Consider the following 18,603-nt stretch of genomic DNA (forward strand, 5'->3'; position numbering starts at 1 on the left):
TACTTTCCACGGGAGTCTGTTCCACTGTCAAACAGCTCTTACTTTTAAAGCTATCCAACCTGGTGACATCACTGGGTTCTGGGGTTAAAAACCAGCACGCAAGAGAAGGGAATTGGGGACCTCTCTTCTAGAACAGGTTCTCTATGTGCCAGAGAGAGACCTAGGGGTACACTGGCTTTGGGGGGGGGGCACTGGGAAGAAGCAGGTGAGCAGGGAGTAAGTTGACCTTTCCCTACTACACAGCCTTGCATTTATGATCCTCAAATTAAGAGATTTAGCCCACTATACGCTGTGGGTTAAACCACAGAGCCTGGGGCTTGCCGATCAGAAAGTAGGCGGATGAAATCTCCGAGATGGAGTGAGCTCTCGTTGCTCGGTCCCTGCTCCTGCCCACCTAGCAGTTCAAAAACATGTCAAAGTGCAAGTAGATAAATAGGTACCACTCCAGAAGCGGCTTAATCATCCTGGCCACATGACCTGGAAGCTGTACGCCGGCTCCCTTGGCCAGTAAAGCGAGATGAGCGCCGCAACCCCAGAGTCGGTCACGACTGGACCTAACGGTCAGGGGTCCCTTTACCTTTACCCAAACTGGGTGGCCATGCTCTCTCTCCAACAGCATCTCTTGAGATTTATGGAAGGGGGAAGGAAAGGCTCCTCACTTTCAGATGCATGGGAAATGAAGTGGTATTTCTCAAAATAATGCATTTGCCTTCAGCTGGAGGGTGAGAGGTGACTGATCCAAGATACAAATATGTGGTTAAAAATAAAATAAAGAAGTGAGTCCCCAAGTGCATGCTTCAGTTAAAGACGGGCCCTACACCCTTGTGCAAATTAATTGAAACAAACAATGTAGTTTATTGTACAAAACTCACATATACATGTGCAAAACTCACATATACGTACATTAGTAACAGATACGACCTCCGCTATTTTTAAGCAGCATTTGAACACGGTTTGGCATGGAGTTTAATAGTTTCAAAAAGTCACTGTTGATTTTCGGATCCCTGTACCACACTTGAATCAGCACCTGAACAAGCTTCTCCATAGTCGTACAGTCTACAGCACAGAGGGGACTTTTGCATATAGCCCACAAATTCTCAATAGGATTTATGTCTGGGGAATTCCCTGGCCAATCAAGTACCTGTATTTGCTGCTCTGTCATGAATTTCTTCACCACTTTTGATGTGGGAGAGGGGGCTAGGTCCTGCTGCAATATCCCAGTACTGTCAGGATACCTCTTTTCCAGCTCTGGAATAACTCTCTTTTGTAGCACCTTAATATATTGTGGCGAGCGCATCATTCCTTCTATTGGCTGCAGGCTTCCAACACCATAATGACCAACTGGCTATTCGCGTTTGTTCTGAGTACAGGATTACAAGTAAGATAGAAAACAGGCCTTGTTTCAATTAATTTGCAGAAGGGTGTAGGTCTGAAAACCTCGAGGGCCATTGGAAGAATCTGCCGTGATTCCTGCATTGCAGGGGGTTGGACTAGATGGCCCTGGGGGTCCCTTCCAACTCAACGATTCTCGGATTCTAAGAAAAGGTGCTGAGGAGAAGCGACAGCAGAGGGCGGTCACTGTCACGCTGGCCATTGTGGGTGGGTGGGGAGAGAACGCTGGACCACCCTCCGTGGTCTGATCCCCCTACTCAGCAGCACAGCCCACACCAGCTCTTGCCGCAAAAGCGGCAGCAGAAGCAGCCGCTTGAGAAACCGGCAGCGCAGTCCACCGGCTTTTCTGGTGTTTTCCTGTTACGGTAGTGACCTTGACAGAAGTTAAAAAAAATAAATAGCAACCAATCCAATTTTGGCTGCCGTTATCTGTCTACCCTGTAACCGAGACACCCCATCAGTCCTGATGCTTCAAAATGGAGCAATAACTTCCTTGCGGATCCCAGTGGGACGGCACTTGCTGGATTGAATCCAGAGCGCCAATGGTGTCGCTCCCTCAGGCTCCGTATATATCACCAGCCTCAAACTACTCCGGCCCCATCTATACATCTATGTCTTTCCAAATATATAGGCCAATTTTTTTCCTCCTGCCTTTTCTTTCTTTACATTTTGAAAAGAAAATAATGCATAAGAGCAGCTCTGCCATAATATATATGTTATCGGATGTGACTGACGGGCCGGAGGAAAGGCAGGGGGAAGGGGGAGGGAGCTACACAAAAGCTCAAGAGTGGGCAAAACCCCAGAAAGGGCTGCCTCAGCAAGGAAGCTGCCTTTCGTTTCCATCTGCCTGCTGAAGTGAGATTCTTTTTTTGTGTGTGTTTAATTTACATCCTCTAGGAAAAGGGCTCTTCTCAAAATGCAGAGACTCAAGAGTTAGATGCCGAAACCAACAGGCAGTCTAGCCAGGGTGAGCGTCTCTGCAAAATGCACAAACAACCTGTGGAACTCACTGCTATGTGACATTGCGGTTGCAGCCAGAACACCCAGCTTTGGCTGAAATCCTAGGCACATTTACCTGGGTGTAAGCTCCAGTGTGCCTTACCTGTAAGTAAATTTGCATAGGCATGGGCTATTGCAGTGGTACCTCGAGTTACAAACGCCTCAGGTTACAAATGCTTCAGGTTACAAACTCCGCTAATCTGGAAGAGTTACCTCGAGTTGAGAACTTTGCCCCAGGACGAGAACAAAAATCATGTGCCAGTGGCACAGCGGCAGCAAGAGGCCCCATTAGTGAAAGCACACCTCTGGTTAAGAACAGTTTCAGGTTAAGAATGGATCTCTGGAATGAATTAAGTTCGAAACGAGAGGTACCACAGTATTTAATTTCTTTAAATGTAAATGCCCCTTTTCCATTCAAGGTGCACAAAGTGGACCACAGTAGACAATAAAGTATTGTATTCTATCCCGATCGAATCACTGAGATCTTGTGGGGAGTTGTCCCCCGTGGGCACAGCTCCTAACTACTAGAAGCTAAGCATGCGATGTCCTGGGTCCAGACCTGTGGAACCCCCTGCCAACTGAGATTAGAAATGCGCCTTCTTGGCTGAAATTCAGCAAGACGAAGATGTTCTTGTTCCAGCAAGCATTTTAAGGAAGGGTTCAGTATTATGATAAAGAATTGTATTGTTTTATTGTTTCATTTTATGTGGCTTGTTTCATGTACATGCTGAGAGATGTAAGTAAGGAAGAGATGCAGCAAAGTGGTATAAAAACATCTGAAGTAAAAAATATTATATGCATGTACATATTTTACACACACACATTAGAACAATAATACAGGCCCACTGCAAAGCGGCCACAAATTTAGAGCAGGGGCCACCTGCTCACAGTGGCCAACTGAATGCCCCATGCAAGCAGGACCCGAGCATTCAGAAGCTACCTCCAGCTGTAGAGGTAGAGCATAGCCAGTATGGGTAATAGCCACAGGTAGCCCTCTCTTCTTCCTCCTCCATGATTCTGTCTAAGCCTCTTTTAAAGGCATCCAAGTTGGTGGCCATCACTGTCCCCAGTGGGAGTGAGTTCCATAGTCTAATTGTGCGCTGTGTGATATTCTTTTCTCCATCCTGCACTTTCCAAGGAAGCAGATATAAGACAGCTTCCTTACACTGTGCAACAGGTGGGACCAACCTGTCCCATCAAACTCCTGAGTTTACCAGAGTGCCAGGCCAAGTATTACAACTGGAGATATGCTCCTTGTGTTCTGCCAGGAGGCCTCACCTTGAGATGTCAACAGCGGGATCCTTCTTAGAGCCAGGTAATTGTGTTCTTTTCCTTTTATTGCTCATTAAAGACCCTGGCACCCCTCCCAGTCACAGCTCCAATTACGGGAAGATTTGCAGAGAGAAGAGGCTTTGGCGATTAGGAGGGAAGGTGCAATGGCCTTTTCGCAAAAGTGTTTGGAAATCTACTTTTGCGATGGGGAGTGTGCCAGTGGGGTGTGCCCAGTGAGCACCCATCCCCTTCGAGGACAGGCCTGCTAACGGCTTCCAACTGGTGGTGGAAACTGGGAGAGAAGGTGGAGGAAGGCCCAACAGCCAACCGAGCCGCTAGCTGGCCCACTCCAGCCTTGACCTGGTGGCTCTGGTTCACGAGAAGCAGGCCATTTGGATCAGGAGCCTTTTTCCTAAAAACAAATTGATTTCGCATATGAAGACTCCTTGTTGCTCTTGTCGCCAGCATATGTAAATAAAATCGATGGGATGTGTCTGTCCCGTGAATAGTGCCACCAATTCATTCTGCAGCAGTGATCAAAATGAGCAATAAATTCTCAAAGACTCTCGGCGGGGCTGGGAAGCAGGGCTGGCAAGCCCTCTGCCACCACATCCCCCTCAGCTGCACATTCATCACCAAGCAGCCCCAAAGAGCACGAGATTTTTATGCACCTGCTGCCGCCTCCTTCAGCAAGACCCATCTCTGCGCAGATCTGTGCGTCTCCCCCTCATCATCCAAAGGCTTTGTGGAGAAAAAGTTAGTTAAAGGGCAGTTCTGCTTCATGGAGGAAGGCTCCAGAGACCCATTAAAGTTAGCATGATACTCTCTCTCTCCCTTCTCCTTGCTGAGATTTAAGCATGCAACTCCTGACATTTCCTTTATAAAAATTTCAAACGGCTTCCCTCCAGCAACAGCTCATTCCCAACAGCATCCATCTCTTGCGAGGGGGTGGGTTGCCACATGCTTGGCAGAACTCGCATGGACAAGCTCCTCTGTCCTAGCCCTGGAAGTTGCCACCCCGTGTGGTGCAAAAGCATATCAACATCGGAGCGAGTGACCGTTGCTGGAAGCGAAAGAGCCCCTATGGTTGTGGTGACACGTTTGGCAAACCCTCACTGTGATCAACTCCCAGCCGGAAACCTATGTCCCCACTGTGGAAGGACGTGTGGATCCAGAATTGGCCTCCACAGTCACTTGCGGACTCATGGTTAAAACCTGTGTTTATGGAAGACAATCTTACTCGGCTACGAGGGATGGCCCAAGAAGAAGAAGGCGGCGACAGCAAGAGCCTGCCCATACACATTTGGGCTGGGAATGGGGCACAGCGACAGAGGGGCCTAATGGGGCATAATGAAGTTTAGTTATTTTCTACCCCATCTCTCTGCTGAGGGCAGCACAACAGGACGCGCTGCCAGCAAGGTGGCACCAAGCACGGTTGTTTGCCACCCTTCCCATTCACATCCAGCCTCTTGCAGAAGCAACAGGGGAGCTGTCGGCGTCCAAAGCAGCACCATTGGATCCCAAGAGCCACGGACGCATTCAAATTGCATGCGCGGGCACAGCATCTACTTGAGTTGCCCCTGAATCCACCCCCCAAATTTCAGAAAATTGGCACAGCAGGGCAACAGACCCCTTTATTTGCTGCCCACCTCTCTGAAGGGTGGAACAGGAAGGCAGGCATACATTGGAGGTGACCTGAAACGCTTTGGTGGGATTTATTAACAACAGAAAGAATTCCCTGAATAGGAGTCGATCTCCGGCTGAGCACAGAGCGAATTCGCAACATTCTCTCTGAGGCCAAGACCCTGGGACAGTTTCTATGCCACCCCTGGATTTTGGCACTAAAAGGGAGGGAGGGAGAAACCCATGAGAGCCAAGTCTTTGAATCCTCACCTTTGTTGCGGACGCTTTCAAGAGCTTCATGACCTCCCCCTCCCGTGCGTAATCCACGGCCGTGTGCCCCATTTCATTCCTCTGCAGGGGGTTGGCACCTGGAAGGGAAAAGACAGAGCTTAACATGTGAGATGGAGTCAGATGACAGGCAGCTTACAGCCTCTGAGCTATCCGGGGTCCTTTTTAACCTTTGCTCCGATCAGAAAAGGGACAATGTGCCACCAGCGGCGACACGTATGGATGTCAAAGGACACAGCAAAAGGGACGTGTCACCAGGAACAAGAGGCCTAGGCAAAAGGAAGCTGCAGAACTCAGGGGCAAACGTAACACCCCACTGGAGAAGCAAGCTGTCCACTCTCCCGCCAAGGGCCGACAGAACTCCAACAGCCCCGCTGGAGTGGCCGCAAATAGGCACCGTGGTGCTCTTGCTTCATGGCCTCTGCTGTGGGACACTGCCCTGCTGTGGGCTGCTAATATCCAACATGACAACAAAAGATGGCAGGAAGAGGAGGGGTGAAAGCGACTGTGCCCCTTAGCCACTCTTTGCTCTCTCTGTTCAGGGCCCTCGTGCAATCTCTCACCTCTGTACCTTTTCACTCATGGCTCGTCGTGGGAGGATCACTTTTCCTTTAAAGAGCCTCACTATTACTGTTATTTATTAGTTGCTTTTTTGCCACAGTATCTCAAAGAAACTTACAAAGAAAAAGATCGCTCTAAATACTGGAAGACCCAAGATTTGCCCACCCTGGAAGAATGGCAGACGCAACTGATAGACTATATGCAACTGGCAGAAATGACCGGCAGAATTCGAGACCTGGGAGAAGAGGCAGTGGAAGAGGACTGGAAAAAGTTTAAGGATTATCTACAAAAACATTGTAAACTGTATGAATGTTAAGAAAATGCACGATAGAAAATATCAGGGCATCAGTAATTTAGATGAAAGATATGTGAGAATAAGTGATGGTTTAGAAATTGACGAAATTTGAATATTATGTCTAAATTAAGCAGTTCAGTATTTGGGAAAATATTTAAAGTTTGAGACATAATATCTGAGAACTACAAAATAAGAATTGAAATAAGGTAATAAATTGTTGCCTTTAATTTTATTATTAAGAACGCAGGAAAGGGAGATGTGAGGAAGTCCAAAGGTTATGGAAATTTGATATATGGAAAGTTGTTTTTGTTGTATCTTTTCTATTTTTGAAAGGGATCAGACAGAAACCAAGGAGGATCGGATCCAGCCATGGGTGGGTCTGTGGGGCTTCCATGTTCAGAGGCAGTATACCTGTGAGTAGCAGGCAAACCAACTTGGCAGGGGGTGCTGTTCTTGGTTTTTCTTTGTTTGTTTATTTCAGTGATGGTATTACATATGTTTGGTGTTTTTCCTTTATTTCTGTTTAAAATCTGTAATAAATATCTTTATTAAAAATATATATAAAAAATAAATAAAAAGATCGCTCTAAAAGGCTATAGTAAAAAGCCAAAGGCCTGGTTAAAATGCAATGTTTTTGCCTGCTGCCAGGCAGGCGAGCCGCCCCAGAGACAGCAGAAGCAGGGAGCCACCACCGAAAAGGCACGTTCTTTTGTCTCCACCCTCTGGAGCTCCCATGGAAGGGGAACATGAAGAAGGGCATCAGATAACACTTGGTTGCAGGGAAGGGGAAATAACTCTTCCTTCGAGACGGTGTCCACTAAGACCCCGGAGTGAGTGGAAATTGTACTCAGTGGCAGGGAGATTGCTCTGCTCACCAAGTCCCAGGTTCAGAATCAAGCAGTTAGAATTTCAATCTCTAGCTAAAAGGATCCTGAGGAAGAGAGATGGCAGGGGGGATTCTCTCGGCTAGAGACCTCCAGTCTGAAAAGACCATGCCAGCCTCAGTGGACTAAGGTTCGGAGCTGCTTTAAGGCAGCTGCCTATGCGCACACCACACAAATGGGCTTTGAAAGCAGCAACAGGCAGCTCCGCGGTAGAATCCTGGTGCCTGCAGTGCAATTTCCAAACCCCGGAAACAGTGTTCTGCTTGTCGCCTTGTCACAGCGTTGTTGGCACTGGCTGATCTGCTGCTACGAACCCAGGAGAGGGAGATTAGCTATTTCCAACATCTGGCATATAGGGATCTATATTTGCTTGCAGAATGAAAAATGTGCTCCATAAACATCCAATGCAGAGTAATTTCTGTTGTGAGCCTTGTCGTGCCCAATAAAAAGTATGATCAGAACAGGTGAGATTATATACGGCCTGCCCTGGGCACTCAATATCTTTTAAAGAGACAGTGACCCACATCTAACACACAATTCTTTCTCTTACACAACAGTTTTGCGCTCTTCTGGAAGAGGAGGAAGTTTCCTCGGGCCCCTACAAGGGAGCATCCTCCAGGCCAGCTCTGCCTTCTTCATGGAAGACCCTAAATTTCCTCCCGTTGATCTATTAATAATGGCTAACCAATATTGGCCTAATCCCCCTGTTAATGGCTTTGACGACTTGACTAATTGCTGCAATAATTGATAGAACCAGGCTCACACAAGCGGTCGATGGCCACCTCCGGTACCGGCGGCAATAAAATATTATGCTTCAATAAATAACTGGGGTGTCAAGACACTTGCTAACCCATCATTGCTGTCGTCGCAGAGGGTGGCCACTGGCTTTCCCCCCAGAGCCCTGGCCTGACCTCGGCCCCTCTGCAGTCGGGGCAGCTGGCCCCAAGGAGCAGGGACTGCGTTCCGTGCCACCACAGGGCACACGCCTGCTGAGAGGGCACCAGCCTCCCAGAGCCGATACGGGATGCAATTTGTCACCTCCCACTCGCTGTCTCTGGCAGAGAACCAACACCTGGGCAACGCCCCAGGCTCCTCCTGCCTGCCTGCCTTTGCCCTCCCCAGCTCGGCTCATATTATTAGTAGGCCCCGGCTTATAATATTTGATAAATAGCAGGCCGGCTCGCTCCCAACGCCACCCCAGCAGCGCAGGACCCGAGCAGCTGCAGAAGGTCACTCATTGGGGAAATATGTTCCTGTCGGTGGTATTGAAAAAAGTTTAGCGGACTGACAGGTCTCAATTTTTCAAATTTTATTAACTCCATCCTCTTAATCATTTGTCTTGAATTCCTTCAGATTCCAGATAACTGTCAATACGGAGGGCTGAGGGAAGAGATTATGGATGTATGCGGCTCTGCCGGATGGCTTTGGCTTGTTAATAACTGCAGGGCAAGGGGGGGGGGTTGAGGAAAATGTGCAAAAGAGAGAGAGAGAGACTGACTGGGGGGGCAGGGGGGTTGCAGCTGGGATGCTACTTTGTCAAATCCCCTATACAAAGTTAGGAGGGGCGGCAGGAGGAGTGCCAATCTGTCTTAGGAGGCAGCATACAAATGCGAGAGAAGGTGTCAGCCCAAAGGTCCAGCAAGTCCAGTAGCCTCGGTCCCAGGCAGTGGCCAGCTGGAAGCATCTGGGAAACAGGCCACCACAAAGGCAAGACTCCTCTGCACCCCCTGCCAAGTTGGTTTGCCTGCTACTCACAGGTATACTGCCTCTGAACATGGAAGCCCCACAGACCCACCCATGGCTGGATCCGATCCTCCTTGGTTTCTGTCTGATCCCTTTCAAAACCCATCTCTGCGCATTGTGGCGGAGGGTTGGGAGGGGCATGTTCGAAAAGGGAGTCTGGTTCTTAGGTTTGTTGGCAGCCGCTTGTTAAAGCGGCATTTTTGTTTATAGCTGCTCCCATTTGCAACCTGCTGTTCTAATTCCTCCTGGCCTTCGTTGCTTGTCGTATTTGTATTGATTTTGTACTTGATAATTTTGCTGTTGGCTGCCGTAGTGCAGAAAGGCATTGCCATTGTTAATAATTAATATAATGACAACAAATTTCACAATAAGGTACTCTTGTTTACATAAAAAATACAGCTCTCAGAGTCTGGCTCCTTCCCTCCTTCCATAACCAGAGCCTTCTGGACCACCCAGTCCAGGATCCTCTTCTCTCCTTTCCCGTAGTTTCCAGCAAGTGGTATTTGAATACATCACTGCCTCCAACTCATGGATAGCAGCCAGCAATATGAATTTACCTAATCCTCTTTTAAAGTCATCAAGAGGGATGAAGAGGAGGATGCCGTGTGCCACTTGGCATGGGGTCCTGCTCCATAGCAAAAATGTGGCATGATTTGATGGGAGGGGCTTTGTATACACCCATTGCCTTGTTGTTTAGTCGTTTAGTCGTGTCCGACTCTTCGTGACCCCCTGGACCAGAGCATGCCAGGCACTCCTGTCTTCCACTGCCTCCTGCAGTTGGGTCACACTCATGCTGGTAGCTTCAAGAACACTGTCCCACCATCTCGTCCTCTGTTGTCCCCTTCTCCTTGTGCCCTCCATCTTTCCCAGCATCAGGGTCTTTTCCAAGGAGTCTTCTCTTCTCATGAGGTGGCCAAAGTATTGGAGCCTCAGCTTCAGGATCTGTCCTTCCAGTGAGCACTCAGGGCTGATTTCCTTCAGAATGGAGAGGTTTGATCTACTTGCAGTCCATGGGACTCTCAAGAGTCTCCTCCAGCATCCACTGCCTTGAACACTGTCAAATACTGGGGTAAAGAAGGAAGCATCTCCTGGGTCAGACCAGCTTTCGTATGATTGCTGATCCCTGCAGAATGTTGCTTTGTTTTACTCTGTTTGCATCATCTGGACGTACAGCTCTATGCACAACAGCCCCTGTTGACTCAAAGAAGTGCCCCTGCATCTGTGGAGCTCTGCGGGGCGAGCAGCCTCCCACTTGCAGCAGCCAGGGATGGGACGAGATGGCTGCCTTCAGCACCCCATCTCTGTGATTCTAGAAAGAACTGTGTTGCACTTCCCTTCCACGATAAAACTGCTCCCTTTCCTCTCTCTTTACAGGGGATATACGCCTCTTCCAAGTTCTCTCATTTGCTTTCTGGTCTGTACCCACATAAGACCAGCTGTTAGTTTTAGATCGTCCACCCACCACATAAGTGGTTGTCCCCTTGGTCCTTTAAAGCCGTAGGGTCTCCACACTAATGTTGCTTTATTCCATCAACCCAAGTAGCCTCTCGCCATCATTTTCATTGCAACACAAGTGAGATATCCAAAGCAGAGCAATTAAAAAATTGCTATGCAAGCAAGATATCCAAAGCAGCAACTGTATTCATCAGCTACAAGGAATAAACTGGCTGCAAGGTTTCTTCTCTGGAAGTCACAGTAGGACTTTGGAAGTGTGTGAGTGCATGAAATGTCACCTACCGTCAGCAGGACTGACTTCAAGCCCCCAAACAGTCAGTCCAGCCTTTGCCAGGAGGAAGCCGCCTTCACAGCCGTACAAGGGATGACGCCGTGTCATCAGCCATCATCTCTGACAAGCCCTGACATCCTTATTGCTCTACATGGCTAGTTAAAGTAATAGAAAGAGACTCCTGTCCTCCTGAGCCTCACCGTGATTGAATTAACATGATCACCCTTTTTCCAGTAAAATAAACGTGCTTCTGATATGGGGCGGCACAGATACTTCACAGGTAGCTTTTTAAAAACGGAGATAGCAGCAGCTCTGCGCCAGCCGCAATAAATCCAGCTCTCTCTGCCAACAGCTCATGGTTCTAATCACCTCCACCGCCGACAAAGTGTCACCTGTCTCAGCTGGGCATGACAGGTGAAAGCCACTTCCCGGAATGTTTATACAACTGAGCTCAGAAGGGCGGGACACCTGGGTGCTGGGGACCCTCCAGCCGCCTCCAAAAGGGCCAAGGTCTCCTCTTCTGGGCCCCCACCTTGTGCTGGCTCTTTTACATTCTGAAGCCAAGGTGCAACAAGTCACAGATCTCAGGGAATCTTTCCATAACAGCAACCGTTATTTACATAGCACCACAGAATTGCTCTAGAACTCGGGGACATCTCACGAAGCTGAATGTTGGAAGATTCGGGACAGATAAAAGAAAGGGACAGTGTGGTGTAGTGGTTAAGAGCGGTAGACTCGTAATCTGGGGAACCGGGTTCGCGTCTCCGCTCCTCCACATGCAGCTGCTGGGTGACCTTGGGCCAGTCACACTTCTTTGAAGTCTCTCAGCCCCACTCACCTCACGGAGTGTTTGTTGTGGGGGAGGAAGGGAAAGGAGAATGTGAGCCGCTTTGAGACTCCTTAAAGGGAGGGAAAGGCGGGATATCAAATCCAAACTCTTCTTCTTCTTCTTCTTCACATACTGCGTAGTTAAACTACAGAACTTGCCTTTGCAAGGAGGCCGGTATGGCCATTAACCCAGATGGCTTTAAAAGAGGACTGGGCAAATTCATGCTGCAGGAGGGGAGAGTTGCTCTTGTGCTGAATCCTGCTTGTGGGTTTCTCACTACGGCATCTGACTGTGAGAACAGGATGCTGATGGGCCACTGGCCTGATCGAGCAGGCTCTTCTTAGGTTCTTATGCACAAAGCACTTCACGTATGCTTTTTGTTTAGTCGTTTAGTCGTGTCCGACTCTTCGTGACCCCCTGGACCAGAGCACGCCAGGCACGCCTGTCTTCCACTGCCTCCCGCAGTTTGGTCAGACTCATGCTGGTAGCTTCGAGAACACTGTCCCACCATCTCGTCCTGTCGTCCCCTTCTCCTTGTGCCCTCCATCTTTCCCAACATCAGGGTCTTTTCCAGGGAGTCTTCTCTTCTCTGGAGGTGGCCAAAGTCTTGGAGCCTCAGCTTCAGGATCTGTCCTTCCCGTGAGCGCTCAGGGCTGATTTCCTTCAGAATGGAGGTCAATTGCTGTTTAAGGGAGGCCAGTGAGCAGAGAAGACTCTCTCTGCTGTAGCATCACTGCAACACATTACCCACAGTAGGAGTGTACTCAGAGAGGGTTTTCAAAAGCGCCCAAAAATTGTAAAAGTCCTTCCCACTAGATCCTCATATAAGCTTGAATCTGAAAGTTTTCTGGATGTACTGTGTGATTTCTTCATCTGAGCTGGTTTTTAAATGGCCAGAAGCGGAACAGACTGTAAGAGCTGGCTGGCCACTAGGAGAACAAGGTGCTGGACTACATTAGTCCCCTGAGGCTATCAATGGCTACTGGCCGCAATGGCTCTGCTTTGCAGTTCGAGACAGCAATGCTTCTGAATACCATTTGCCAGAAAATGCTCTTCTGCTCGAATCCTGCTTGCGGTTTGACCACTGCAGCATCTGGTTGGCCACTGTAAGAACAGGAGGCTGGACTAGATGGGCCTTTGGCCTGATCCAGCAGGACTGCTCATACGCTCTTGAGTTATCAATTAAAGAAATAAACTGGACAGAGGAATGTCCCTCCCCCTCTCTTCTAGCACTGGAGTTTGTGGAGCTCCAAGGAAGCTGAATGTTGGAAGATTCAGGACAGATAAAAGAAAGGACTTATTAATGCAGCGCATAGTTAAACTACGGAACTCCCTGCCACAGGAGGCACTGATGGCCACCAACCTGGATGGCTTCAAGAGAGAAGTAGACAAATTCATGGAGAAGAGGGCAATTGAAGGCTATTACTCTGCCTCCACAGTTGGAGGGATGTTTCTGAATACCAGCTGCTAGAAGCCACAGGAAGTGGGTGCGCTCTTGTGTTAGACTCCTGCTTGCAGCTTTCCTGCAAGCATCTGGTCGGCCGCTGTGAGACCAGGATGCCTGATACCCAAACATGAATGGATAACTTCTCCTTCTGTCAAATGCTGCAGAGAAGATCCACCTGACCTGATTCTCCAGGATCTTCTCACATTCTTGTGGCTCTCTAATGTCAAAAATAGCCTGGCACATGGAAAGTCGGTGTGTTACAGAGAATTGGGGCTTGAGGCTCCTCCTAACTTTCCAGGGCCACTGACTTCTTTCTTTGAGGGGGAATTCAGACATGCGGTTCCCCCTCTCCTATGCCGCCACAAATGTGTGAACCTTCTTGGCCCCGTGTGTGCAGCAAGGAAAAAACAAGTGCAAAAGAGTCAGTGACTTCTGTCTCCTATCACACACACACACACACACACACACACACACACACACACACACATTCCCCCGCCCCGTTCCCTTTATATGGCGCTATTAAATGTCTTACAAATGGTTGTGTCAGTGCGAAAACCTCTGTGCCCAGAAAGACTTCCGAGGGCTCCATTTGCTCCCCACCCTGTGGGGAAACTATTCTTAAAAGCTTCGACACAGACATAAACCTGCTGCTGGTCAGGAGCTTATTGCGCTCCCTGTGTCGGGACGCTGGAGCCCTCGACGCCGTGACAAGATTGGCTTTTACATCCCGGTCTCGCCGGAGTTTAATTACTGGTCTGGGGCTGCTGGGGTTGGAGCTCGCTGCCTTCAGATATGGGGGGTCGATACCGCTGGCCCACAACATATTGAGCCCTGGCGCTGGCAGACTCTATTGCACTATTTAATCATCTTTTGCAAAATTTACAGTGCAACAGAAGGAATCAATACGGAATTTATCACATTCTCTTGTAAATATGAGCAGGATGAGAGAGAGAAAGGGAGAGAGAGATCTAGGCACAGAGAAGCAGGGGCTGGGTGGGTGGAGAGGACCTTGGCAGATGCTCCTCTGTTTTAAGGGCAAACCCACAACGTGGGAGAAAGAGTTGCAACTGCACTGGAACAAGAGCAACATCCTCTTCCGAACCAAAATCGTGGGGTCTGTTTGGAAGTGGAGACTGGAAATGAACAACCTTGTAAGTTCTGCATTTGCACTTATAAGTTGCAAATGCAAAGGGGGTTGTCAGTGCTCCTGTTAAGGAGTCCTCTGGGCTGCTTCCATCACATTTCCTTCTGTGCCCACACCTGACCTCTCCATAGCTCTGTTTGATGAGACACCACCATTGCAATCATCCCAACCTACATCACGGGACAAGACCACAGTCTTTTGCTATGCGAATGACGGAGACAGGCGCTGCGCTGGGGCAAGAGCCCACACACAACGGTCCTTGCTGCCTTTTGCGCTGCACAAATGCCAGGGGTGAGACAAGGGCACGGGGACGGGTAGCCCATTCATGGAAATACGCTTCAAAGAGGCCTGTGTCTACAGCAGAGAATGCAAGGGCCAATTACACAATTCTAGGTGCACACCTACCACCGGAGTTGTTTTAAGGTAATCAGGAACATGAGCAAATTAGTATTTCACCTTCTGAGGAAAAACTAAATCAGCCAATGAAGCAGAGGGCTATCCTATTTAACCAAAGAATCCAGACACGGTAGAAACATAATAGCCTGCTGGATCAGGCCAATGGCCCATTTAGTCCAGCATCCTATTCTCATAGCGGCCCGCTAGATGCCCTAATGGGAAACCCACAAGAAGGATTTGAGAATGAGACCCGCTCTCTCCTCTCCTGCTGTTTCCAGCAACTTGTATTCAGAAGCACGGCTGGCTCCAACTGTGGATTTAGACTAATCAAAATTAGACTAATTCATTAGTCTAATTAGCCACTGACAGTCCTTCCTGCCATGAATTAGTCTGATCCTCTTTTAAAGCCGCCTAGGTTGGTGGCCACCACCGCCTCCTGTGGCTGTTTAACTTGCGCCTGTTCTGAATCTTCCAACATTCAGCTTCATTAGATGTTCACAAGTTCTCTCACGTTAGGAGAGAGGGAGAAAAACTTTTCTCTATCTGTTCTCGCCATGCCACGCATAATTTTATAAATTTCTATCACGTCCCCTCTGATTCGCCTTTTCTCTCAGTGAAAAAGTTCCAAATCAAATGCTGTAACCTTTCTTCACTGGGGAGTTGCTCCACCCCTTTGCTAATTTTGTCTGCCCCATTCATTCCGTCGAGGGACAGGGACTTTGCCGCAGAAGAAGCGGAAGGACTCAGCCCTATAGAAGCAGGGCACGCTACCCTCCTCCTCCTCTTGCACCTTCCATCACCAAGGATTGCTGCTCTCTGGCTGCAAAATGCCCCAGAGCAAGAAGGTGGAGGAAAGTTTTAAGCCCCGTAATAATATGCCACGACCGTTTTCAAAAGGCAGCGTGCATTATTAAGCCCCCACCAACCTGCGCGTGCTGCTGGCTTTGGGCCCCTTTTTGGGCCAATAAAAGGAACACAAAACCCAAGGATCGATCGGGTATGGAATGGGCTGAATGAAGCCTGAAATGTGCCTTGCGAGGCGGGCGCTCCTTCTCCCACGCAGGCCATTGAGTGGTGTCAGCGCAGGTCAGGAGCCCGCAAGCGGCCCACAGAGAGAGGGGACTCGCATCTCGCGGTCTGCTGGGCACGGACAGGCTGACCACAAGGAAGGGTCAAGTGATTCAGCGAGGGGGCCGCCAAAGGCCACGGCGACGGAGTGAGGTGGAGGCTGCCTCTCGCCAGGCTGCGGGGGCTGAAAGGGACAGCGCCCCCACCCACACCGAAGGACAAGGTGGCTGTTTAAGGGAAGGCGGGGAGACTGGGTGGTTAATGGCTTTGGCCCCGAGGGCAGAGTGGCCAGCAGAGGAGGAAGTGTTGGCCAGACCAGAGGGCACTCTGGAAAAAAGGCAGGTGTGGGAAGAGCGTAAAGGAGAGGGCAAAGGGCGCCTGTTCTGTTCGAGCGCGGAGGAAGCGCCCAGCTCTCGAATGTCAAAGGCACAGCACATGGCAACATTGTCTTCACAAAGGGCAGCGAGCTTTTAAAAGACCATCAAGACTCCGATGGAGTTGGAACAAAATCCGAAGAATGCACTGGGGGTGTGTGTGTGTTGGGGGGCTGGGATAATTGTAGTAAGGACTAGCACTGGGGGAGGCAGGCGGGAGGAGGGAGGCAGGCAGGCAGGCAGGCGGGAGGACGTCCACATTCAGGACAAAGGGAAGCCACAGGTTGGGAGTCTCCCTGGGAAACTAGGCTTCGAGAATGTGGGCTCCAGCACATTAAACTAAGTAAGCCCCAAAGAGGAGGTCGTGACCCTTGCGCCAGCCCACCTCGCTTCTGTTTGACTAAAAGCTTCTCCAAACACACGTGAAAGGAGCCCCCCAAAATGGCGTGCAAGTTGCCCAAACATCCATGAAAAGAGCCCCTCATGCAAAGCTCCAAATCTGCCGATGCCGTGGGGCCAGGGCTCAGAGAAGCACCAGAAGCTGGCCCCTCTCCTTGAGGTCAGCCGGCCTGCCTGCCTTCGCCAGCACCCACAAGTCCCTACTGAACAAGAGGCCGAGACGAGGAGTCAATGAAGCAGCACCATGCAGGGGCTCTGGAGATCAGAGCCCCCACTAAATATTTTGAAAATGTGAGAATAGACCACTGAAATCTGGGACGTGGTATGCAAGGTTAAGCTTATGTACATGTCAAGAGGCTGAGAGGGCAGACATCAAGACGATGCCTTTACTGAGAATTTTTAAATAATGTTTTTGGAAGAATAAGGTGCAGGATAATATAAACCCAATTGTGTTACTTGGAACCTTGTGATATTAATTTATTATTTTTGATTCGGGTATGGAAATATGTGCACTCTTCCCACCTTGGATCAAATCTACGCTTCCAGGTGCCATAAGAAAGCTGCACAGATAAGCGCAAGATAGTGCGCCCCCCGGAAATGATCTCTTTCAGCTTCTGCCTTCTGGAAGAAGGTACAGTCATACCTTGGGTTGAATGTGCTTCAGGTTGAGCGCTTTCAGGTTGCGCTCCACGGCAACCCAGAAGTAATGGAGCGTGTTACTTCCAGGTTTCGCTGCTCGCGCATGCGCAGATGCTCAAAAATGACGTCATGCGCATGCATGGAAGCGGCAAAACGCGGCCCGCGCAGATGTGCCATCACGTCTTACATTCTATTCAGGATGCGAACAGGGCTCCGGAATGGATCCCGTTCACATCCCGAAGTACCACTGTACAGGGTTATAAAGACTAGGACTAGCTGTCTGAGAAACAGTTTCTACCCAAATGCGATTTTGGTTTTAAACGCATTGTAAGGAGTCTGTATGGGAGTATATCGTATTTAAAAATGGGGTATCAGAGTTTTTAGGGGGCTAACCAGGTTGGGATAGCTGGGATAGCAGGCTTGTTGGGTTTTGAATGTCATTATTTTCTACTTTTATTTTATCTGGCATCTGTTATTATACCTGCTATGTAGTAAATACATGTAAAAAAAAAGAAAATGTGAGCCATTTACTTTCTTTTGTGTGTGTGAAACAACTAGGCTGACTAAAAATGCTGTCTCTATCATCAGATTCTGCGCCCAAAGTTCCAGTGGGCAACTGGCACTCCTTGCCCTCCCCAGGCCCAGTGATGACAGCTCTTCCCTTACCTCCATCCAGAAGCAACTTGACCGTGGAGTAATCATCCGCCAGCACAGCATAATGCAAAGCCGTGCAGCCCTTGAAACTGGCCCGGTTGTTCAGGCGGTTGTTGAAGTCGTCCTCCCGTGTGACCAGAACTGCAAAGGGAAGGGGGTGGCAGGGGGAGAAGATGAACCATGGCCACTGCTGGATGGAGGAGAAGTAGCTGAGACATCTAGCTAGGTGGTCCTCAAAGAAGGGGACATCAGAGGAACATAAGCATTGTCTTGGTGAATCAGCCCAAAGGGAGCTCATCGAGCCCAGCGCCCGTTCCTCAAATGCCTGTGGGAAACCTGCAAGCAGGATCCAGCAACTGGCATTCAGAAGGATTGTTGCTTCTAACTGTGGAGACAGAGCATAGCCCAGGGGTCAGCAAACTTTTTCAGCAGGAGGCCGGTCCACTGTCCCTCAGACCTTGTGGGCAGCCAGACTATACTTTGAAAAAAAAATATGAACAAATTCCTATGCCCCATAAATAACCCAGAGATGCATTTTAAATAAAAGGACACATTCTACTCAGGTAAAAACACACTGATTCCCGGACCATCTGCGGGCCGGATTGAGAAGGCAATTGGGCCGAATCCGGCCCCCGGGCCTTAGTTTGCCTACCCATGGCATAGCCACTGATAAGCCTGCTCCTCCAGGAAAAGATTTGGGTATACTTCTGCTGTTGCTCTTCAAATATCTGACGGAATGAATGTGCTTTTGTTAGCTGAGTGGAAGACTGCAGATATCAACGCTGCTAGTCCTCATGGCTACAGAAACGAATCTGAAAATGTGACCACAGGGTACGTGGTCTGAGACATGAGACTATAGGGCGGTATACA

General features: G+C 49.2%; 1 protein-coding gene across 2 annotated transcripts in view; it reads right to left on the reverse strand.

Annotated features, from left to right (window-relative positions):
• Positions 1-18,603, reverse strand: part of CLPB (ClpB family mitochondrial disaggregase) — a 71,804-nt gene that overhangs the window by 28,841 nt on the left and 24,360 nt on the right. For both annotated transcript variants that reach the window (XM_082219243.1, XM_082219242.1), the window contains exons 5-6: positions 17,746-17,874; positions 5,557-5,654 (exon numbers count right to left, since the gene is read on the reverse strand). In XM_082219243.1, coding sequence (XP_082075369.1) covers positions 5,557-5,654; positions 17,746-17,874 — 227 coding nt within the window. The remainder of the gene's footprint in view (positions 1-5,556; positions 5,655-17,745; positions 17,875-18,603) is intronic.

Source organism: Podarcis vaucheri (assembly GCF_965113315.1).
Source record: "Podarcis vaucheri genome assembly, chromosome: 4".
Classification (NCBI taxonomy): domain Eukaryota; kingdom Metazoa; phylum Chordata; class Lepidosauria; order Squamata; family Lacertidae; genus Podarcis; species Podarcis vaucheri.